The sequence below is a fragment of the Taudactylus pleione genome, unplaced genomic scaffold (assembly GCF_031769625.1).
Source record: "Taudactylus pleione unplaced genomic scaffold, aTauple2 ptg000487l, whole genome shotgun sequence".
Lineage (NCBI taxonomy): Eukaryota > Metazoa > Chordata > Amphibia > Anura > Myobatrachidae > Taudactylus > Taudactylus pleione.
Window position 1 is genome coordinate 1,888,557 of NW_028284889.1, and position 26,098 is coordinate 1,914,654.

General features: G+C 42.3%; 1 protein-coding gene across 1 annotated transcript in view; it reads left to right on the forward strand.

Annotated features, from left to right (window-relative positions):
* The window catches only part of REPS2 (RALBP1 associated Eps domain containing 2), a 222,393-nt gene that overhangs the window by 109,301 nt on the left and 86,994 nt on the right, over positions 1-26,098 (forward strand). Inside the window, exons 9-12 of the mRNA XM_088449558.1 lie at positions 164-240; positions 3,926-4,003; positions 8,927-8,993; positions 11,962-12,030. Coding sequence (XP_088305684.1) covers positions 164-240; positions 3,926-4,003; positions 8,927-8,993; positions 11,962-12,030 — 291 coding nt within the window. The remainder of the gene's footprint in view (positions 1-163; positions 241-3,925; positions 4,004-8,926; positions 8,994-11,961; positions 12,031-26,098) is intronic.

Sequence of the window (26,098 nt, forward strand, 5' to 3'; positions counted from 1 at the left end):
TCATAGATCAAAAATATCCCCAAAAACCAGCTATAACTTTGAAGTTGTATTCGGTAACAAGAACCCAAGATGTCCAGACCTAATCAATGTAATAGCTTTATGCATTATAGAATAAAAAAAACTATTGTGTTAACAAGAACATGTTAATTTTATTCACTTTTAGCATCTTTAAAACAAAGTACAGATGGTGTGTATGAAACTTACCGTGGAATAAGCACAGTTTGCCCATCCAGAAAAGAGGTAAGATTATGTTTATTCAAATAGTTAAAATTTTTAATTATGTGAGAGTATTCTGGGACAATTCAAAGACAAGGCGTACATGGCTTGTGCTCTACTATCTAAAAGTTTATTTGTACAAGGTGCATCAGTCAGCTTACCCTCCACAGCAGCTATGGCCTACAGGCAACTCAGCAACGACCAACTGCTCTCTCAGGTACCTTCTTGCCTTCTGCTCGCATGCGTGCTAGAGCCTTAGTATTAGTTCCCGCACGAGGGACTTTTAGAAAAGTCTTCTTCTTAAGCCCAATGGCAGGACCAAGCTCTATATACAATACATATAAACTTATTCTTAGCCATTATTGATACTATATACTGTATTTAAGTTAGTGATTATTACCTAACTACAGTAACATAGATAAACTACTATGCAGACTACAGCTATATGGTGACACCATTGACGGTCACCTGAAATATCCTGAAAGAGCTATATTTTTGCGGCTGAATCAAAAGTCTCCAGTAGATGCCATGTACAGTACACAGGGCTGCCAGTGAATGTGAGAGAGCATATTTGTTGGCCTTTAGTGAACTGCCTATAAGAAAGTAGATTTATGCTGGTGTTACCTGTGTGAATTGCAGTACACTAAGGAAGAGGGTGAAGCTGTGTCATACCTCTCAAGTGGGGCATCAGAGTCCACAGATCCAAGATTATGAGGGGAACTATTGTATAGTCGAAGATCCGTTTCGCCCTAATTAGCAGAGTGACAATGGAGGCGAACAAGAGGATGGCCTCAAGAGGATCGGGTCTTCCATTTCATAAAATAGCTTCACCTGTAAGAAGTGCCAGAGAACCAGGGGAGTGCAATATAGCCAGGTACTGACAGATGAGTGGAGAACTACCGTCCCTCTCCACTATAATAAAACAGAAGAGGATTGGAAAGCTGTGGGAGTGAATGAGGGCCTCATTTATAGTATCAATGAATTTTATCATTCACAACGAGTGAAAAAACTCGTTGCATATGATAATGTGTTTGAAAAATGACAGTTGGGAGATGATTGCCTGGAGCACCATTTATCATGAGTTTTATCACTCATTGTGAATGATAAAACTCATTGATAAATGAGGCCCTGAGTGTGGGCAGGATTGTTGTACTGCATCTGCAGCACAGTGTGGAGCAGCTGACTACTCAGCTATAATCCTCATCACAGGAACATGTGTGTAATTATATTCTACAAAGAGTTTGTCACAGCTCAAGAACCAGTAGTGATTGGAATGTACCTTGTATTACAGCAATAGGCATTAACTATTAGTGCAGAGACAATTCTCATCAACTAAAGCTGACCTTAGTACCCTCATTTAATTAACGTTAATCCCCTACATAACATCTGAGAAGGATACTGAGAGCAAAGGGACTGCTTATCTTAATGCTTCATTATATCCTCTTTAAGGACAGATTACCCAGCAGAACATTATACCTATGTGAATAGTACTTACCAATTTATATGAGCAGATAATGATATATAACTCCTAGTTCCACCATTGCCTGCCATCTCCTGTGTTACCCTGGGTGCCCTAATAATTCACTGTACAACTGTGAAATAATTTTCATTTGTTTCCTTTGTACAAAATAGTCATACTTTACTAATTTGTGGTCAAGAAAAATGAATATGACTTCAGATGTTTTTATTAGCTCTCGTTTTTGAGCTACACTAGTTGCGCTATATGTAATCCTAGTGAAAAGCAAGTTTAAAATCTGATATTTTTTTGATACAACATAAATAACATTTGTTACAATTCAATCAATTGCAACTACGAACACAAAACGGAACAACATATAGCAACCAAAAGTACTAACTGAAATAGTGGCCTATTTTATGAGAGCGCTTTCTCTTTGCTTGTCACTTGTACTCCTCTTCTGGGGCATCTCACTGTCACTACAACAGTAGCCAGCAAGCATAGCAGTGTTCCATCTACCCTAATAACTTTGTTCCATTGCTGAATGTCTTGGTGGAATCGCTCACCGTGCTCGTCACTCACTGCACCACAGTAGTCAGGGAAGAAATCCAGGTGAAGGTCGAGAAAGTGGATTTTGAGTGACATGTTGCTCTCTCATTGATAATAATTTCTAGAAGGTTGTTCACAATCTCAACATAGTTTCCAGCTTCCCAAGCCTGGAGGACTCGGTCGAAGTTTTAATCCTTAAGAAGCTGACGAATTTGTCGACCAATAAAGACTTAACTTTAGCATCACTCAGAAGTGGAAATTTTTCTCTAGGTACTTGAAAGCTTCTCCATCTCCTTTACAATGTTCTTCATAAGTCCAAGTTTGATATGTAAAGGGGGCAGAAGAATTTTGCTTCGTTCAACTACAGGACTGTGATGGACATTTTTCCATGGCCTACAATGACTACAGCATTCCTGTATTCAGGTTTGCCAACTTATATATTCTCTAGATACCAAAATTCCCTAGTACAGATGTGTCCACATACATCTATCCTCCATGCACTACAAGTCACGTTACACATAACGCGTGAACACCGTGCAACCCGGTAGTGCAGAGCGTCTTTTCGTGCAACTTTTTCTGTTATAAAGTCTTTATTTGCAAAGTATGTTGAATAGGACGCACAGACAGCTTCTGCTGATTATAATGATATGTGGCATGCCATATGTGACTATACCGTGTCGCGCCTCGGCATGGCATGACTAGAAGGGCTGTTTAATGCAAAGGAGACTAGATGTATGTGGACACATCTGTACAAAATACCCCTACATCATCATAAATGGGCTCTATCTGGGTACACCGAGCTGAGAGTTTTACATGTAATATTCCCATGCTGAAATCAATTAGAAGTAACTATGTTCACATTTTCACTGTTGTAGTGTAATGGGAACACCTTAATAACCAGTGACTACAGCCATATTATTGAGGGAACAGTAGATCTACTTATTAATATAACCAGGAGGTGACTTTTACAGCAGACAAAAGAATTCCTCCACTCCTATTCAGTTCTACAGGAAAATAGCTCTAAGCCATCGCACCACATCTATAAGTTGGTTATTGGAGATTAATTTTTAAGATACAGCAACAAGCCTGGGCTTGTAATATATATATATACAGGATGTGACCAAAGACTTAAATGGCCATGACTAATATTATGTACATACCTCCCAACATTTTCATACCCCGTTATGGGACTTTTTCCATGCCAAAGCGACCAGTGCCATGGCAGGGGACGCTGTTTGGGCCTGTCAGTACTTCTGTTTATTATCATTCTCACTTGTAGCTTCTTCTTCTTTTATCCCCAGCATCTCCTGGCCTCCCCTATCTCTTCCCTGGCCCTTCCCCATGAGGCCATGGCCCTTTTTCAGGTGCACTATCTTATGTCCCTATTTAAAAAATGGAGTGGGGGCGGCGCCAATGCTTTCTCTGGCACAGGGCCCCAAAAAGTCTAGTTACGGCTTTGGGGGTTAGGGTATGGGTTAGAAAAACACTTACCTGTCTTCCCTATGGGTGTCAGGATTCATACCCAATCCGTTTAGCTATGCCCCTGCCAAACAGGGTTTTTTGGAGCGATTTGAGGATAGGTGTATGTGGACATATCTGTACATACATACCTTTGTTTTGTTGTTTTCAACTTGTTCATGATAATGAAATGTTGATACGTAAGGCTTAACCTTTATCCTGTGTTTTCCATTCTCTACCAATCAGCTAGAAACAGTCTGTGAAGATCCAGCCAACTCAGAGCCCCTGATTCTCTTTGACGTGGAAACCAGTAACACTGAGCCAGTCAGTAATAATTACTGTTTTTATGATTTTTTGCTCGCAAACTGTACATCAGTCAGTGCCTATTATATGAACGCTTGGCTTATTTCAAATAATTCAACTCTGTAAATTTCTATACAAACTATTCATAACAGAGGTGCTTTCTGTTCCAACATTGCTAGATTTTTAAGTATAGTTAGCCAAGTGAAACTTGCACCAGCTGGTTTATTAGAATATATTCTTGACTGTATGTGTGACCTTGGTTCAAAACAAAGATGGAAACTAGATTATCTGTACCTAGTGAGTACTAGTGGCTACATATTAATCAGCCGTGTCCCTGCAGTCGCAGATCATTAACTCAAATCTTCATGTTCTAACAGTAGGTTTGTCATCATTACACTATATATATTTATATATCATTCCATGTGACTCACATTACATTTCATTTTAATTTTTAGAAGTTTAAGTGCACCACACAAGGAAAAATTAAGCTGAAATTAAACATTTTAAAAATGACATTAATATCTTGGGTAGGTAGTCATAAACAATGCTTAGAAGCATAAGAAGCTTAGTAGTTACATTTTATTATTTATATGCGTGACTCATTGTACAACAGAAATATGCTTTCCTAATTATTTTTACAATATTATTCTTATATTATAGACTTATAAGACCCTAAACTTATGATTGACACACAAACAAAAAACTGAATGTTAACCAAACTATATTTAAAACAAATGTTGACATGTGACTCATGTTACATACTAATGTGACTCACGTTACATTATGTCTCCAGTCAAAGAGTTCTGATACAAGTTACTCAAACCTGTAGAATCCATGTGAATTAATCAATGTAGGCCTGTTTATCTTCCTGATTAACTGATAAGATGTATAAACTATTTCATCTGATGATGATGATGGCCATTTTCAGTTGCTGCAATTTTGACATGTGACTCATGTTACATATGAATGTGACTCATGTTACATTCTGTCTCCAGTCAAAGGGTTCTGATACAAATTACTCAAACCTGTAGGATCCACGTGAATGAATGTAGGCCTTTTTATTTTCCTGATTAATGAGAAGATGTATAAACTATTTCATCTGGTGATAATGGCCATTTTCAGTTGCTGCAATTTGTTCCATTGTGCTCACTAAGTTTTCACCATCTCTGATGTCCTTGATCTCACCTGGGTAACGCTTTCCATCATATTCAACATAGAACCAGTCACCAACGTTCACTACATCATATGAAGTCACTGTGAAAGTTCCATTAAGATTAGCATTAGAAATAAATGAAGCTGAAATTGTCGCATCTGATGTGATACATTTTAATTTTCATGCATTGTGTCCTATATTTCATGGAATGGCCCATATATAAGATATGAGCAATTCGGTTTTGCTGAAAACTTTGAGGTTCCAGGTTGAACAGAGGGCCTGATTCAGAGGCACTCGCTATTTGCGAGCGCTCGCTCTGAGTCAGGTTGTTATTATTGTGTAATTGCCGCCTCCAGGCTGCTCGCAAAGCTGTGGGTGACCACCCACAGCTTGTGCGAGCGGCCTGGCGATGGTCGCGATAATCGCAACCATCGGCATTGCGAGGAGACCCTAAGGTAGGGTCTCAGCACTCGCAGTGCCGTGTGGACTTCCTGCTCTAATAGATAGAGCAGGAAGTCCACTACTGACATCATGAGTGATGTCAGTAGGGCTGCTCACAAACGGCAGGTGTTCCTTTGGGAACGCCTCCTTTTGTACAAAACGGGGCGAGCTGTCGATCAACATCGACAGCCGCCCTGTTTTGTTGCAAGCCCCGGAGCGAGTGAAGTTCTCACTCGCTACGGGGCTTGCGCACGCACGTGGCGGGCGTGCGCACTGGGCCACCATCGACCCGCTTGCGAGCGCTGTGCGCTCACGAGCAGGTCTGAATCAGGCCCAGAGTCCCGGCTCAAATCCCTTTTGGGGTTCCGAGTACTGTAGAATTGAGCCGGTCTACACTTAAGTTCGGATCTTGGATCTTAAAACAGGATCTTGGGTTTTGGATTGCATGTAAACAGGTCAAAATTTCATGATTTTAGCTGTTTTTATAATTTTTAAAGAAAATCAGAACTGAACCAAAACATTTGAGGATGGTTTTCCCAAAACAGGGGTTCACGCACATCTCTAGTGTGAAAGGTGATCCCTGATAAAATTACATAATGTCATGAAATGTTGGATGTAAGCCTTGTGCCTACTGGTTTGCTTTACCACCATTTAGTCAGGAGTGCTGTCTGTGGTTTTTGGATTTTATTTTTATAGATATCCAATTTTCCAGTTTTTATTAAAATTTACACACTTTAATGTCTCAGTGTACTCTGAAATTATAGCATTAAACAAATGATCAATTGGAGATAAAAAATAAATCCTATAATAATTGAATCTAAATTTGACTCATCAGAGTAGCCAGCTTTTTCAGATATAACTGCACTTCCTCCTCCATGTTTGACGGTGTTACAGGTTTTTTTACTAAATATTGACTGTACATTAACAGCAAATTCTTTACCCATTATTTGTTCCCTGAAAAAGGCTTTTACATTACATTATTTTTCAGTTTTCACTAACCTGAACTTTTTGTACTAGCAGAATACTGCATACCTTCTGTACTATTTCAGGTTATTCACTGCATCAAAATTGTTTAAACTGCAAAAATGGGGGAGTTCTAAAATGTAACTGTGTTTGTATATAATAATATATAGTGGCGGTATCGGAGTCAGTGACACCAGGACGGTAAATACCCCCCACGTGCGCCCAAAAAGGGGCGTGACATGGTGATGAGGGGCGTGGCCTAACCAGAAGGCTGTGTTTAATGCGGGGGTGTGACTTTGCGAGAAGTCCCCATTTACATCACTTTGGCGGTGTGACATTCCCACAGATGCTGGGTTGCCCCTGCAGACTGTGCCTACACTGCTGGCTCCTCCCCAGTGACATGAGCTGGGTGCTGCACGGTAATGTCACAGTGTAGCACCTGGCTCCCTGTCACTGTAGAGAACCCGGCATTTTGGTGACACCTGGGTGTGGTCCGCACTCCCCTTGTGACGCCTCTGTATATATACTATTGTTTGAGCTCTAGCTCATGGCTTTCACAACTTCATTTAATGATATACACAAAGCATAGATTCACTGAAGTATAGAATGGAAAAAAGGGAACTCACCATTTTCTGTAGTAAATGTGTTTTTTTATTTGCTACATAATCCAGTAATTGGTAAAGGGTAGTAATCAACATTTCGGTCCGCATATGGTACCTTGTGAAGATCACCCTCAATACAGCAACATTCCACATTAAAAAGTACAGAGGTGTAAATAAAAAAGCACTTACCTGGTGTCTTTATAGCATGCCAAATCAGCCACAAATGTCAGCATTACCTCAAATGATGCATCCACACCAGAACAAGCAAACAACTTCTAAAGCCATTCATAGTGAACAACAAGCTTATGGAATACACAAACAGATGATTAATCTATATCATGTGACTTAATTGGCCTATAGCACACTACCATTTCCTCAACCAAATACTTGCCTGCTGAAATGACATGAGTAACCATCATTTCCAGAATTGCATGGTGCATATTTGGAGTGTGACCTGATTCCATATAAATCCATGTAAAATAAATTTTTGTATAATTCTCCAAAATCCTTTTCAGTACATGTAAACCTTGATAAAGAAAATGCTCTGTAAGACCAATTTAAACTTTTAAACCATTATTATTTGTAAGTAATGCCCCATCCTTTTGTCACTTCCTAAATTAATTTAGAGTTCCCTAGACCTGTGTCCACATCTTACTTCCTTGCCCATTAAACAGCCCTTCTAGTTGCGCCATTCCATGGCGTGACTTGGTAACGCTGAGAGTCTTTTCGTGCCACTTTTTACCATCAAATGCATCTTATTCGCAAAGTGATGCAAATAGGACACACGCTTCTGCTGATTAAAATGACATGTGGCATGCCTATATTCTGTGTGCAACTGCGGCTGTATCTGCATGTGAAATGCTATGTTAGTGTCACAGCTGCTGACACTATAACGTAGCATTTCGCTTGCAGATACACCTACAGCCACACCCAGAATAAAGGCATGCCACATGTCATTTTAATTAGCAGAAGCTGCTTGTGTGTCCTATTCATGGGTTGGGTACGGGATGCATCCCGACTAGGTTACCATTCCGACGGCTCGAGGTAAGGATACCTAACCCATACCCTAACCTACCTCCCCGGTGCTTAAACCTAACCTCCCCCTAGTACCTAACCCATAACCGTTCCCTAAACCCCACTACTTACCTTTGGGATTCTGGAGGTCGGGATGTCGGCACCGGTATTCCGATAAGTGTCTGGATTTCGGCGTCGGCATTCTGACCGCCAGAATCCCCACTGTACAGATATTGAACGTATCCCCCTATTCACATCACTTTTCGGATAAGACGCATTTGATGGTAAAAAATTGCACGAAAAGGCTCTCTGTGCTACTGAGTTGCACGGCCCTAACACGTTATGTTTAACGCGACTTGTAGAAAACGGAGGTAAGATGTATGTGGACACATCTGTACTTCCTTTATACTGTTAGGGATCCCTTTTGAAATCAAGCAGATGGCCACATTTCAGAGCAGTTTGCAGAAGAACATAATGCTTGCCGTGTATCTACTTCATGCAGCAGTGCTACTATTCTTATGTATTTTTGATGACCTGTAGCTACATGGTGAGGTGGCCAAGAGGTGGGACTAACCGAGGTAGCCTACTAGGAAATCATCCATTTTCCTAATTTTATTATGGACCCCATCAGTGCAATGCTTAATTTGGTTAAGGACAGCAGGGTGTTTTAAAATAATATTGATTAAAAGGGGGAGAGAGCCTTTAAGCAAGGATTCATATTCTGTAAGAAGAAGAAGAGTACTAGAGAGTAATTTTTCTTTCATCATTTAGGAAACCTGTGTAGGAGTACAACCTGATCAAAATGCATTAAAAGAAAACTCAATCAATGACTCAAAAGGTATAACATTTACTTTTTAAATAGTCTTAACAAACATAATCCTTCCTTTCAGTGGGATATTATATGTATTTCTCTGTTAAGCATGTTCCTGTATACAGTACATTGATTTTCTCATTATACTGTACATTATATAACTGTTTTATTTATTATTGTCTTTATTTTATAAGGTGTCACAGAGTATCCACAGCGTCGTACAAAGGGTAAACATAAAAACATAGCAAAGTTGCAGGTCATGAGTACAATACACAAATGTTAACCATAGCGTAAGTACAAAACAATGATCAAATCATTACAGTAATATCACAGTCACAATAGGTGCAAGACGTACAACACAACAAAATGACAATTGCAGGTAGGCAAGAAAAAATTAATGGATGCGTTTTCAACCAATAAAAAAAAATATTTGTAAAATATTATATAGTCTCCCTAAATCTAATTGTGTATGATATAACGTGGTATATAAGAAGACTATGATTCACTAGTCATGTAGTTATGCTCCTTGCACAAGACATGGGTAAATGGGTAAAAATTGTAGTGGCACACTATCAACGCCTCCTCCCAGTGCACAGATACAGTGATAGCAGATGTGCCCTGCAGCCACACCTAATGTAGTAGGCCCTTGCACTGCAGCATTAACTGCAGCAAGACCTTCTACGTGGTACTGTGAAATAATCTCGCACACAGCGGCACACATCCAGCCGAAGTAGTCTGTCCACTCCTGTCGGGGCACAGATCTCACATATAGAGATCCGCATCTGAGGTTATTTGACCTCCTCTTGCATCGGGACATGGCCATGTGATTACTCACAGCGTCAATTAATTTGGGATATAAATGGTGTTCACAGACTAAACTAATACAATAAGAGCATTCATTTCTGTTGTAAATTTATCTATCTAAATGACTGACCTCTGTAACTGCTCTAAAGATGATTATTGGGACTTTTAAGTTATAAAAGCAAATACTGTATACAGATTTCTTGATATAAAGCTGACAGCATATTATACATATCGAATGTGACCTAGAATTATAGCTACAGGATTTGAGGGGATAAGTACCAATTAATAGGGACTTTAGGTATCTTGCAATTGGTAAACAAATTAATCTTGAAGCATTAATACAATTGTTGCATGCTTATAGATGTGACTATATGCAATTACATATTTATTCCTTGGCCTCTGATGTGAACAGTGACAAAAACCTTTGTAAAGTTAAGATACACTACGCCTATGGCTCACAGTTGATATATAAACTGTAGTGTGTTACTACGGAGGTGAGGAAGGTGAATATGTTACTACACCGGTGAGGGCAGGGAATGTGTTACTAAAGAGGTGAAGGCAGCAGGGAATGTGTTTCTGCAGAGGTGAGGGAGCTGTGCTACAGGGGATGGGAGAATAAAATGTGTTATTACAGAGGTGAGGGTGTTGGAAATGATGTGTGTGCAGGTGTTGATATTGCAGAGTTATGTAGGCACACACCAGCGGGTGACTCAAACTATGAACAGCCCAGTTACTTAACCAGTGGTGTTGGTTTATTGACGTATAGTAGGTACAGCCAGACTCACTGTTACATGTACACTGGTAATGGAGCAGACCTTGGGCGAATCAGGTTTCTTTACAGCTTACCAACCTGTAAGTGTATGCTAAAAACGGGTAGCAGTGTAGGATGCTGAAACAGCCTTAAATGCAGGTATTAACCAGGTTTTCTTTAGGAGCTAAGTAGGCTTTTGACTCCCAGCGTGTCACTCTCACAGTATAGAATAAAGAAGGCTGCAGTCACATATGCAGTAGCACATAAGGTTGGAGGTCAGACCTCCCTGCAGACTCTGGGTCTCAGTGCTCAGCATGTATGCACAGTGAGGAGACAGTGCTGGAGCCCACTGCTTTCTAACAAGGGGGGAATGTGTCACTAAAAAGGTGAGATGTGAATAAAAAGAGTTGATGGCAGGATGTGTTACTATAGAGGTGGTGTGGGGGGGGTTGCTACAAAAGGGAGAGAGGCAGATATTTTAGTTCTGCGCGTGCATATGCATCTCAGTGCGCGTGCACGAACTAGCTATTGCGATGGGTACAGTGTATGCGTAGAGGCAAAGCAGACCCAGAGAAAAGTGACTCACAGGAAGTGCCATTTTGTGGGGGTGGACGGTCATATGCAGGTGTGTCTGTGCATTTGGACGCCGTTTTGGGGGCGTGCATAATTAAGCCCTTGCGGCAACGGTCGTAGCCTGAGGTCTAGTTGCACGCAGGAAGCAGCACGCATCCTGTGTGGAGTCAGGTCAACCACTAATATGCTAATGTGTTCGATGGTTCTCGATGTTACAGATGTTTCCGCTGTCTTGCGTGGTATAACAGAGCGTACATTAAGGGAAATGGGAGTTATTGTGTTTTGTTAGGCGTCTGCTTATTCTGCATGCGTATGCATTTATTAGCATGTACTCGCAGCGGACGGGTGCGTGCGTCTGCATCTGTGCGTTCCTTGCTGAATCAGGCCCTCAGTTAGAAGCAGTGTGCTGCCAAACATCCTGCGTTGTTCATCTACACACACATTTGTCCAATATAGTAGTTTTCCTGCACATCTCTATGTGGTGCGAGGAAAAGCTAGCGATCCTTCTGCCCGCAATGTGCCATTCCGGAAGAGGGCATTGTGGACAGGCCATTAATTGTATTGTATCCCTATGCATAATACATATTTAACCAAACTGTGTTGTATTGTGGTTCCCAATGCAGCCTTTGTGCCAAAATAGGTTAAGCACTCCTTTTCTAGTGTATGTCATATCTGCATATGGAAGTAAATATATCATACCATTAGAATAAGAAATCCACTTTTTTCTGTGCAGTGGTCAAAAGAATTATGTTTCATATGTGTGTGTGTGTATATATGTATATACAGTAATATTTGTGTGTGTGTGTATATATGTATGTATATAATATGTGTGTGTAATATTTTATTCTACTTTTCTTTTTATTTCAGCTAAAAAAGAAAGCTCATTAACTCATTCTATATCAACGGAACCAAAATATTTCCCTTCCTTCAAAACCGGTAAATATAAGTTGTAAATAAATGGACAGCTATGTATGCTTTGAAAGCAGTATATGAGTAATATTAAACCTATCGGTCTGGGAGCTGGTGTGATGATATTTCAGCCATATAAAGCAAAACACTGCATTGGCAATTTGTTATATCTTGTAAACAGTCCAAACATGCATTGTATTGATCCTTGTAGTCCGTGACAGACGTTCACAGAGATATGGCAAAACTCAGTTAATAACACGGTCTATATATAGCTGTTCCTGCATCAAAAAGGTGAGAGAGTTAAAAATGGAATAGATCAGTTATTTTATTTTTTTAAGTTTTGTTCCAAATTAATATTATTTCTTCTTCAGGGTCCATAGGGCTCCACAGGGAGACCTTGGGGTGTAGGTGGTGGTTGAGGACCGGGCACCACGCAGTTAAATCTTTCAGCTCCCAGGATGCATCAGTCCACCCCCAGAGGCACCTCAGTTTCGATGGTGCCCGGCCGAAGTCGGGTCACTGTTATGCAGTGGACTGCTTAGGCAGCCCAAATAGCTTTTGTTTATTTTCTATTTTCCAGGTGAGCGTGCAGCAGCAGACTGTCCACAGGACGTCTGCACTGCCGCTCCGTCACCACTCTTCGGCTGGGGATTTCGGTGGACATCCCGGTGTCCTCGCTAACAGGCCCCGCGGACGGACCCAGACTGCAGCCCGGATGCAAGGGGACAGGTTAGGTGAGTCATCACTTGTGGTGATCTGCGGATTGGCAGTCATACCTCCGGTCTCAGGGGACAGAACCGGAGGCGCTGAGAGTGAACACAGGCTTTGTCCAAAGTGATCCACTAGACCAGCAGGGTACATATGGAGCTGGAATCTAGTGTCCCGGTGGTTAAAAATCAGCATGGGGAGGTCAGCTTTACCCATTAAAGCAGCCTCTCCCCTCAGCTCAGGGCCCCATTCCTTTCCTTCCCTGAACTGCTCTCCTCCTCTGACCACACGCCCTCAGAGGTCTCCGGCGCCCATTTTCTCCAGGCTCAGCCACAGCTCTCTCAAGGAAACGCAGGGTCCGGTCCCCCTACATACCTCTCCCTGGAGTTAGGTTATGTAGCTCTATAGCCTACCAGATGTTGAGTCACTGACCACAGAATCTGTGTAGTTAAGTGTAGTGCCCTTCTGCAGTTATATGGTATTTCTGCATTGTATGTGACTTATGCTAGCGCTGCCTGTCTGTTTATTTCTCTATGCTGTCAGTATATATCTATCTTTCCCTTTTTATTCTTACTTTGCCCTAGCATACATGTGTATTCAGGGTTTTCCAGTGCCTCACATCTCTACAACAAATGTATTTGTGAGGGTTACTGCACTGTAACATTTAAGAAAAAGAACCTGGCGCTAATTGAATGCTAAAATATTTTAAATAAATAAATATAAATTTATAACACTTCAGCAGCAAAGAATCAGTGTGCTTGTGGTTGCACTCAAACAAACACCTGAAAACCAGGTGTTCCACAATAACAACAGAAAAAAAAAACTTTGCGCTAATTGATAAACTAGTACAGAAAGTATCAAATACTTGAAAATAAACACATTTATTATGTATTATCACAAATACATTCGAATAAATTTCATTGACCAGTCAATAATCTAAAATGGCACATATACATCAATCTTCCCAATAATATGGATAACAATTAGTTTGTTTAAAAAACAATATAACCTCAGGATCCAAATATTATTAATATAGTTGTAGGAGGTGGCTATGCATAAAGAAAAACATTTTTTAATAATGTCAAATGATCACTGTGCCCACACTGAAAACCCTTGGCATTTTTCCATCAAACACAATAACAATCCTGATGGTATTTCAATTGTAGGAGTCCATCATGTTGTCAGGACTGTAAGGGGTAAATTTACTAAGAATCAAGTTTGGTCGAGTTTTGTTTTTTTTAAACTCACTTTGCTTCACCAAAACTCAGGTGAGTTTACCCTTTAACAACTTGCAAATTTACTAAGAAGTGAGTTTAGCTGAAAGTGAGTTTTCCGATGGTGAAGCAAATCGAGATTTCTCCCCCTTCAGTCAGGTGCATAAATATTGGGACATTGACAGAATTTTCATATTTTGTCCTATATTCACCACCACAATGGCTTTGAAATGAAACAAACAAGATGTGATTTAACTGCAGACTTTCAGATTTAATTTGAGGGTAATTACATCCAAATCAGGTGAACGGTGTAGGAATTACAACGGTTTCTATATGTGCCTCCCACTTTTTAAGGGGCCCAAAGTAATGGGACTATCAACTCAAAAGCTATTTCATGGACAGGTGTGGGCTATTCCCTCATTATTTCATTATCAATTAAGCAGGTAAAAGGTCTGGACTTGATACTAGGTGTGACATTTGCATTTGGAATCAGTTGCTTTCGACTCTCAATATGAGATCCAAAGAGCTGTCACTATCAGTGAAGCAAGCCATCATTAGGCTGAAAAATCAAAACAAACCCAAACAAAGCCAACATTAGGTGTGGCCAAATCAACTGTTTGGAACATTCTTAAAAAGAAAGAACGCACCGGAGAGCTCAGCAACACCAAAAGACCCGGAAGACCATGGAAAACAACTGTGGTGGATGACAGAAGAATTATTTCCCTGGTGAAGAAAAACCCCTTCACAACAGTTGGCCAAATCAAGAACACTCTCCAGGAGGTAGGTGTATATGTGTCAAAGTCAACAATCAAGAGAAGACTTCACAAGAGTGAATATAGGGCCTGATTCAGACCCACTCGCGAGCGGCTGTCCGCTCGCAAGTGGGTCGATGTTATGCACTGAGCATGCGCACGACGGAGGGAGCTCCGTCGTGCGCATGCGCCAGACGCGACGAGCGAAGGAAAGTCCTTCGCTCGTTGTGTCCGATCAAAGGGGGCGTGCTGTCAATGTTGATTGACAGCACGCCCCCTTTGGTGGGCGTGCCGGGGGCGTGCCTCCCTGACGGGGGCGTTCCCACGGGAACGCCTAACGTCAGAAGCCGGCCCACTGACATCACTAGTGATGTCAGTGGGAGTGATTTTGGCTCTGATAGAGCCAAAATCACTCCGGAGCTTGCGGTTGAAAACCTCAACCGCAGGCTCCGGCTCGCAATTTCGATGGTCGCGATGGTCTCGACCATCGCGGCCATCACAAAGCACACTCGTATAGCCTGTGGGTGGTGACCCACAGCTATACGAGCGTCCAGGAGGACGCTCCATGAAAATGGAGCCCGGCCCTCATTCAGAGCGTGCGCTCTGCTCAGAGCGTACGGCTCTGAATGAGGGCCATAGAGGGTTCACCACAAGATGTAAACCATTGGTGAGCCACAAAAACAGGAAGACCAGATTAGAGTTTGCCAAACAACATCTAAAAAAGCCATTACAGTTCTGGAACAACATCCTATGGACAGATGAGACGAAGATCAACTTGTACCAGAGTGATGCGAAGAGAAGAGTATGGAGAAGGAAAGGAACTGCTTATGATCCAAAACATACCACCTCATCAGTGAAGCATGGTGGTGGTAGTGTCATGGCGTGGGCATGTATGGCTGCCAATGGAATTGGTTCCCTTGTATTTATTGATGATGTGACTGCTGACAAAAGCAGCAGAATGAATTCTGAAGTGTTTCGGGCAATATTATATGCTCATATTCAGTCAAATGCTTCAGAACTCATTGGACGGCGCTTCACAGTGCAGATGGACAATGACCCGAAGCATACTGCAAAAGCAACCAAAGAGTTTTTTAAGGCTAAAAAGTGGAATGTTATGCAATGGCCAAGTCAATCCCCTGACCTGAATCCGATTGAGCATGCATTTCACTTGATGAAAACAAAACTGAAGGGAAAATGCCCCAAGAACATGCAGGAATTGAAGACATTTGCAATAGAGGCCTGGCAGAGCATCACCAGGGATGAAACCCAGTGTCTGGTGATGTCTATGCGTTCCAGACTTCAGGATGTAATTGTCTGCAAAGGATTTGCAACAGAGTATTAAAAAGTGACAGTTAGATTTAGGATTGTTTAGTTTGTCCCATTACTTTTGGCCCCTTAAAAAGTGGGAGGCACATACAGAAACCATTGTAATTCCTACACCGTTCACCTGATTTGGATGTAATTACCCTCAAATTAAATCTGAAAGTCTGCAGTTAAAGCACAGCTTGTTTGTTTCATTTCAAAGCCATTGTGGTGGTGAATAAGAGGCCAAAATATGAAAATTCTGTCAATGTCCCAATATTTATGCACCTGACTGTATTTGCGAGTTTAGATGAGATTACTCACCCGAGATTGCAGTGTTTTCTCTCTAGCAAACTCACCTGAACAAGCAGCCTGCATATATCAGTGTTTTGTACCTTCCCCCCCAAAAGCCTAACCAGCCCAGGACTTGTCAGCCTATCCTGGTGCCTAAAATTACAGAGAACAAAACGAGTAGGGTTCCACCGTAATGTAGGTACCAGCACCAGGCTGCAGGGCCAGTCCTGGTTTTAATTATATTTGGGAAAAAATGCGTAGTGGTCCCCCTATAATTAAAATGTAACAATTTATTTTACAGTGTAGGTACGGGCAAGCGTGCTGGGACCTGTAGTTCCACTGTAAAATAGTTTTCTTTCAATTTAACACTTTATTACCCCGTACCCACAGCCAAGAGGTGCGGGGAAGAGCCCCGGGCTTCAGACCAGGCCTGGGGAGAGGGCGGACCCCTTTTTATGGCCTGAGCGACTTAGGGTGAGAATGCTTTGGCCCTGGAGATCTGGTAATAGGGTCTCCGGGCTGTGGCATTACACCCCAGTTGTTTTGGGTCCGGTGCTGGTTTTAATTATAGGGGACCCCTACTCATTTTTTTCCCTCCTATAATTAAAATCAGGACTGGCCCTGCAGCCTGGTGCTGGTACCTAAATTACGGTGGAACCCTACACAATTTGTTCCATGTAATTTTAGGAACCAGGACTGGCTGGCAAGTCCGGGGCTGGTTAGGCTTTTTGGGGGGGACCCTACGTCATTTAAAAAAAACAAAAAACACTTTATATTAGGTATTCAGGAAGAAACATACACAAATCACACTCATCTGTGTATGTTTTTTCCAAATTCGCAGCTCAGGAGGTGGTCTATTTGAAACATAAATTATTTATCAGATTGTAAACTCAATTCTTTGTAAATTTGCGAGTTGCAACTTTTTCATGTAAAGTAATTCCTAGTTTGGCCGATGGTGAGTTTAGTCGAGTTTGCAAACTCACATGAGTTTTAACAGTGAGAAGAGAAAACTCACTTCCAAACTTGCAACGTTTGGTTTTAGTAAATTTGCGAGTTTGAAAAACAGGCTAAATTCGCATGATTTTGCAAACTCACCCAAACTCGATTCTTAGTAAATTCACCCCTAAGAGGGGGAGATAGATATAAGAAGTTATGTACCAAAGAAGCTTTATGGATCTTTAAATTAAAAACTCTCTTTCCATATGGACTAAATAACAACATTGAGTTTGAATCCTTAGCTCATTAATAGAAAGTCACAACATAACATGGGATAGGGGTTGCAAGTGGTATTGAGCCTCGTTGTGTTCCTCCTGTGTTTGTTTATCCCCCTCTCTCTTGACAACTTATTTCTTGCGTTACCAGGTATCAATTAGTGTAATAATGTCCCTGTCCTCTTTACTATCTGTTATTATCCACCACACAACAGCACTCACAGCTTAGTGCAGATTTAGTTTATTCTCACTATAGGAATGTTGGTTTGACTTAGGAAGACACTAGGAGTTGGAGTTTAGCCAACCTTGTGTTCAATACCTGAGTCATCAGTTTCATTCTAATTGAATTTTCCACATAAGTACTTAGTTTACTGTTAGCTCCTATGGGGTTACCACAACAGGCCGTAATTCCCCCTGTGGGGTTGCCACAATAGGTTCAGGTGATACAGGTACCTCCTGTGCCCCCTCCGTGGGTTGACCTATTCTCTAGCTCAGTACAGAGTCTGGTGGCTACCTCCACAGCCTTTCAAACTATGTTGCAAGGTGAGAAGCCCCTACCCAGTAAGCCTTCTAAGCGTCCTGTGTTATCATCACAGTCCACGCAACTCTCACAGATTCTGAAGTGTCATCTGAGGAGGCAGAAGATGCTGATCTCCCTAACACTGACTCCCCTCTGGGGGAGGACGAGAGTCAGTCTAAAATGAATATTCCTGCCTTGGTGCGAGCTGTTACATCCATCTTACTCATAGAAGATGACGAGCCAGCCCCTAAATCTAAGCACCCACTGTTTAAACAGTAGAATGTGGCTTCAGCAGAGTTCCCTCTATCGGATCAACTAGCTGAACACATGGTTGCAGCCTGGCAGACGCCTGGTAAGAGGTTTCAGCCCCAAATCCGTCTGACCTCCTGTTATCCATTTCCTGCGGCTCATTGTTCAAAATTAGAGACTCCCCCTGCGCTACATTACCTATCCCTACAGTAACCTCTTTGAAGGATCCTATGGATAGAAATGTGGTATCTTGCCTTAAATCGATATACTCTCTTTCAGGAGCTGTTGCCCGTCCGACCATGGCTATTGCATGGGTGGTTAAAGCTATAGAGAGCTGGGCTGACGCACTTGAAGACTCCTTTCCCTTAGATGCTTCTAGGGATCAGATATCTTTCGTCGCTCACATACGAGATGCAGCTTTTTATATTGGAGTAGCGACGTTAGATGCCAGTCTCCTAACCTCCAGAGTCTCAGCCACGTTAGTGTCTGCCCGCTGTGCCCTGTGGCTACGCTCATGGAAGGCAGATGCGGATTCCAAGAAAGGCCTAGAAGTGTTACACTACAATGGGGAGATCTTGCTTGGCCCAGACATTGGCAAGATTGTAACCACGCTGGAGGCATTAAAAACTGCATTTATGCCTTCAGCAACTCCGGCTACAAAGCCTTGGACTACATCTTTTAAGTCCTTTCGTCCTCAAGGGAAGCCTAAAGTTCAGTCCTTTCCTAGGCAGTCGGCTTCCACTAGGGTCGCCAAGCCCAGGACCAAGCAGGCCTGGACCACCAGACGCCCTGCTTCAAAACCTGAGGATAAACCCTCAGCCTCACGGGACAGGCCTCCCTCTGGGGGATCCCAGAGTGGGAAGCCGACTTCTTCAGTTTACACAGTGCTGGTGTCAAACCACCACGGATGCTTGGGTAAGAGAAGTGGTCTCTCACGGGTACGCCTTCTCATTTCTTCGACAGCCTCCCCACCAGTTTTTCTACACAGGCCCTGTCCCGAACAAGGCCCTGCAAATCCAGAAAGCCATACAGTCCTTGCTGCAGGCAGGGGTAATTGTGCCAGTCCCGCTATCTTAGCGGGGGACTGGTTATTATTCTACTCTCTTTATGGTTCAGAAGCCGAATGGGTCAACCTCAAATCCCTGAACAAATTCCTCAGAGTACCTAGGTTCAGGATGGAAATCCTACACTCTATCATCCTAGCTATGGAGCTTGGGGACTTTATGGTATCTCTGGATATTCAGAACGCATACCTATAGCGCCCTCACATCAGCGATATCTCTGGTTTGTTATACTACAGCAACACCTCCAATTTCAGGCTCTGCCCTTTGAACTGTCCACAGCTCCATTGGTGTTTACCAAAATTATGGCTATCATGGCGGTCCACCTGTGTGGTCAGGGTGCCCGACTGCTACCATATCTGCTCTTAGCAGGATACCCAGAAGTGCTTCACCGCCATCTGCAGCTAACCATTGCTTTTATTCACAAGCACGGATGGTTAATCAACTGGAAAAGGTCCTCCCTGAATCCCTCACAGAGAATGATTCATCTGGGAGCCCTGCTGGATTCTCAGGATCAGAGAATCTTTCTGACATCAGACAAGATCTCCACACTTCAACTACGAGTGCGCAGATGTCTCCACAATCGCCGCTTGTCGATCCACTCAGCAATGTAGTTTCTGGGATCCATGATGTCCACCTTCGACATGGTGGAGTATGCTCAGTTCCACTCCATGTCAATGCAAAGGCTGATTCTCTCCAGGTGGAACGGGTTACCCAATTGGATCAAAGCTCAGACGATGGTACTCTCTCCGGAGGTGCGTCTGTCCCTATCTTGGTGGCTACAGACATCTCATCTAACCAAGGGTTGCCCCTTTTGGATCCCTGACTGGGTACTCCTAACAATGGACGTCTGTCTCAGGGGTTGGGACGCAGTTACCGGTCTATACTCCTTTCAGGGCCGTTGGACATCGGTCGAATCAACACTACCAAACAACATATTGGAACTTTGAGCTGTTACTTCTCATTCTACTCGCTCTGTGGGTCCTTCGTGGGCAGCTCGCCATCGCGCCTCAGCTGAACAGCTTTATAAGGAAACAACGTGATCGTCTGTTGATACATTTCTGAGGTTTTATGCCATTGATACATTTGCCTCTCAGGATGCTTCATTTGGGCGCCGGATTCTCCTCTCAGCACAGGGGCGTCCTCACCCTTAAATGACTGCTTTGGGACATCCCAAGGTCTCTCTGTGGAGCCCTATGGACCCTGAAGAAAAAAATTAGAGTTATGGTAAAACTTACTCTTTCTTCGAAGTCCATAGGGTCCACAAGGCACCTGCCCTGACGCACCTGGCTTCATATAGGCTATGTTTCTGGTCACCGGTTTGCCGTCTCCTTCACTGTGAGAGCGTGATTCTTGTGTGTACCAGTCTTCCTTCTCTCTTTTCCTTCTCCGGCCTTTGGCTTATCATGAACTGAGGTGCCTCTGGCATGGGGGCGAAGTATAGGGGATGGCGTGATGCATCCTGGGAGCTGAAAGCTTTAACTGCGTGGTGCCCAGTCCCCAACCACCACCTACACCCCAAGGTCTCCCTGTGTCCCCTATGGACTTCGAAGAAAAAGAGTTAACAAAGGTAAGTTTTACCATAACTCTCATTTTTTCTATGTCTGCTTAGTATGATATTGGAGAATAATGGAAATATGCAATCTTGGATCATACCTACTTGATAGCAATTTTCTTTGCCAGGAATCTAATTTGTGAAGATCTTCTGTGATGGAAATCCCAATTTCACAAGATAAAATAAAAAACATTTAGAGGGTTATTCAATTATCGGTGATGTGTAGCTGTACACATCGCTAATAATTAATGTAATTCAACATTGCAGATTTTCCTGCACATCCCTATTATCACAGATAATTGAATACCCCCTTAGAATATTTGTCTATGTTGCATGGATAATTGATGTGTCAGTGTGTCATCCAGCTACATTGACTGATATGTGATAGATAGATTCTTATAAGATGCAGGGCCGGATTAAGGCTTGTGGGGGCCCCGGGGCAACTAAATTGTGGGTGCCCCCACCAATAAAATTGGCAAAGATCCCCCTGCCACTATTATGCCCCTGCATAATTAGTAATAATAGAGATATGGACATACCAGGGTACTTTGGGGAGCAGTAGGGCCAGTGGGGAGGGTGGTCTTTAGGCAGCAATGTCCCACCATGCTGTGCCAAGTTGCTGGCTGGAACCCCTCATCACAGCTGATTTTGCAATAGGCAGGGGGAGGGCAGAGCACGTGCAAACACACAGGAGAGGGCCAAGAACCGGACACCAGTGCGCTACCTTTTCAGGACCCTGGTCTGGTGGTCCCAGTCTTCATTCTGCTGGAGCCTCTGTCACCACTCACAGGCTGTTCACAGAGGAGCAGCAACAGCCTGTGGTGGGAGAGCAGATAGCAAGACAAGGGAACCGAGCACCTATCACATCCATCCCGGCTGAGCCTCGGAGGTAGAGGAGAGGGCTTTTGCAGTCAGTCAGAGAAACTGCAATGCCGCCGGGAGGCAGGAGCTGGGCAGGCCTGGGAGGGTGCCTTGTGACCACATAGGAGCAATATGTGGGGGCCCTCAATGTGTGGGGGCCCCTGGACGACCACCCCATCCGCCCTGCCTATAATCTGGCCCTGAAAAGATGCATATGTGACCTAAACGGGTTGGGTACGGGATCCAGGCGATCAGAATCCCAACACCGGCATCCCGACAGGGTTAGGATACCGACACCTGTTGGGTAAGTATCCTAACCATACCTCCTTGCACCCTAAACCTAACCCTCCCCCCCAGTGCCTAACCATAACCCTCCCTCCCTAGTGCCTAAACCTCCCCCTCAGTGCCTAACTCCAATAATTATCGTTGGAATGCTGGCAGCAGGATTCTGACTGGTGTTGGGATTCCGATGCTGGCATTCTGAGCACCGGCATCCTGCATGCCGGTTATTCTACTACATCCCATATATACATATTAGATAAGTAAGTACTGTGACAGATGTATAGATAGAAATAAAATAGTCATAAGTAGTATGTTAATAGTTACTATATCAGGGGCGTATTAAGAGAGGAGGGGGCCTGTGTGCATTCTCCGTCTGGGGCCCCCTCCTTTCTCACTGGCGGCCGGCAGCGGACTTACCGCAGCAGTAGACTCTGGGCAATCAGAATGGGTTATAGGTAAAACAATTTGCATATGCAAATAATTGTATCTATAATGCATTCTGATTGTAAATTATTTAATGTTTGCACAAACTGCCTTCGCAGTTGATCTTAAAGATTCAATAAATCGTGATTAGCATATGGTAAGTATGATAAATAAAAAAAAAAATATAAAAATAGATACATAAATTTTTTTTATATAGTGTCCCTAATCCTAATAGTGACATATCAAGAAGACATATTTGTAGGAGTGCATAAATTTATAGTTTGCAGGGAGGGGGGTGTGCTGTACACTCTAGCACCAGGCCTGACTACACTTATTCGCTATATTTCTGTACATCTGAAATAAAGTGTGGAAGTTCTGTAAATGAGATCTACTATAGTTTTTGATTATCACAAATTGGTACCCTAATAGACATGCAACAAATATATGGGTCAAAGGAGGATCTGTTGTAGACCAGATAAATGTATATATTTATACTAGTGCAGTTTTAATAAACCTCTTTAGTCTTGAATTTTACAGCAGGATTTAACTGCTAATCTTTTAATCCTATCTTTATCTTGCAGAGTAATTTTACAGTATTAATGGGATTTCAATAATCTGTCTCCTTAGCCAATATGCTAGACACTCTGTTAGGTTGCTATGTTTGAACTCTTGACTGGCACCATACCTCTGAAATAAAAATAGCTACATTTGAATCAATCAAATGCAAATTGACCTATAAGAGACCAATCTCTTATTAAAGAATCCCAAGGAATTGAAATCGCCTATTCAGAGATACAAGAATAGAACAAGTGAGTCAATGAAATATTGATTGAGTGGATATCGGCAAAAACATTTTTACTGGTTTGCGATGAGTGAGATAGGAAAAAATACTTTTTATGCACATACAAGCCTTAAAAAGAATGGGGAATGCTCCATCTATGAAGAGTTCTGTTACAAACAAACAGGTTTGTAAAAATACACTGTAATTTTATCACACTGCTGCAGGTGTCAGGTGTGGGTTCCGGACTATGATAGACAGTGTTTAGATAGACACCAGGGGCCAAATGTAATAGGGTGAGAGTTTAGAAAATGTGAGAGTTTGGCCGTAACCTCTCACACGTTCTACATTCGGCCAATGTAATAGAGTCCGAGAACATGAAAACTTGCATGTTTTTAGACTCTCCCGATTTAAACTCTCATCCAGATGTTTTCCCATTTTTAAGATAAAACTCGACCAATGTGAGAGGTTACTGCTAATCTCTTACATTTTGTAAACTCTCACCCTATTACATTTGGCCCAATATGTTAGACAGTCAATATGTCGACTGGGACAAAAGGTCGACCCATTAAATGTTGATAGGTACAAATGGTCGACATGGTCAAAGGGACGACATGAAAATGGTCGACACAATTTTATTTTAGCGTTAGGCACTTACCCCAATGGTTAGGGTTAGGCACTTACTCTGATGGCTAGGGTTAGGCACCAGGAGGGAGGGTTAGGCACTTACTCTGATGGTTAGGGTTAGGCACCAGGAGGGAGGGTTAGGCACTTACCGGATGGTTAGAGGACTAGAAGGGACGGTTAGGATCAGGCACCTTCCCCGACTTTAGGGTTAGGCACCAGGAGGGAGGGTTAGGGTTAGGCACCAAGGGGAAGGTTAAAGTTAGGGTGAAGATCAGGGCTAAAAATAAAAAAATCATGTGTCAACCATTTTCATGTCGACTTTTTGACCATGCTGACAATTTGTACCTGTCGACATTTTGTCCCAGCCGACCTATTGACTGTCTAACATCTGGTGTCTATCTAGACACTGTCGAACCTTTTTACTGTCTATCTGTTAATCCACACCCATCAGGTGTATAATCCTTATGTAATGAATTAATTTTCTCACTGATTACACTTGATATTTAAAGCTATTACCACTACTAATACAATACAATAGTAGTCAGGGCTTTCAATAGTGAACATAATCACAATGAGAACAATTAGTAAACACCTTGACAAGACTTCAGAATCTATTTGTGATAAAAATGCAGGATCATCTGGAATATACCAGACACCTGCTGCATGGTGTCCAAATGTACTAGGTCTTTTATTTCAAAAGGGCTTCTACATATAAAAAATTAGTTTTTCTTTTTTAACGAAAATCACTGAAATAGGAAAGAAAATCTCAACTTTGTAGATTTTATAGTTGGGACAAAGAAATCTCTCTTTTGGGAGCAATTTCTAGTGATTTTGAATAAATCAAAAGGTTGGTAAATTTCCAGCAGAAGATCTATCCCTAGGAGCAGCATTGTTATACCCTTATTTTCAGAGTATGTCATTGGTCACTTCAATGTGCTTCTGTTTTTGTTGGAACGTAGGATGTAACAATATATTCACAGACTTTTTGAACATAAAGAATAAATAATGAATGAGTACTAGATATGAAAACAAAAACAAGCAGCTGCATATAGTTCTGCACATGCAGTGAATGTGTACACAAGTATCATCATTATTTGCATACCTAACAAATATGCTCCCATAGCTCGAAGAGAGCTTAATAATTATATGGAAATGATCCCATGACTTCAAGGAGTAATATGAACGGAGGATATAATCTGCCTAATACATGGCATCACTTCACATGACCGCTTTGATATGCTTTCAGAAATTACATAAGGAATAATAATAATGTCAGAAGCTTGTTTCTGACTGTAAGGCAATTATCTGCAATAATTCTGTCGCCTCTGCACTAGTAGAGTTGGTAATAAGGAGTGATTTCTGCACTTCCATAAAATAGGTCAGGCCAATGGCATTCATAATCATGTAGGTTCCATTCTGAGGATGGGTAAGTAGCTGCACAGTAAGGAGATTAACTGTGTGGACTAATTCCAGTGCTAATTCATTTAAAAAAAACATAAGATGTAGTAGTAAATATTTTATTGCTTTCTTCACATAGGACATGATCATCTGCTGCTGCTAAAACTTTGGTATAAGTAATGCTGGGTATACACTGCCAGATAAAATGCCTGTCAGACCTGACACCCAGCAGATATCATGGCCATACACTGAGTTATCTGAAGGAACAGGAGAAATATCTGTGTGTCGATCGCTGCTGGGCATACACTGCCTGATGTGACCGACTTTCATTTTGGAAATATCGGATCACACAGGCATATGCTGGGCGATCCAGCATGCCCGACCGATCAATATTTTCAGATTGGTCACCCACATACACTGTGCAATTAGCTAGACAAATCGACGATATCCAGCGGATCGGGCAGAAAATTGTATAGTTTATGCCCGGCATAAGCAAACTTTCAACTAATGCTGGGCATAGATTATACAATTATCTGGCCAATCCACCCAATATTGGCGGATCAGGCAGATAATTGCACATATTGGCGCATCAGGCAGATAATTGAATAGTGTATGCTGGCGGCCAATCTGAAAATATTGATCCGTCAGGCATGTCAGATCATCCATCCAGCCTGCCCGTTCTATCCCATATTTTCAAAGTGAAAGTCTGCCATATCAGGAAGTGTATGCCCAGCCATGGCTGACCTACAGACATTTCCCCTGTTCCTTCATATGGTGAGGAGTGCAGATATCAGGGCCCATACATTGTGAAATGTCAGGCCTTTTTTTCTGGCAGTGTATGCCCAGCATTAGAGAGGAGG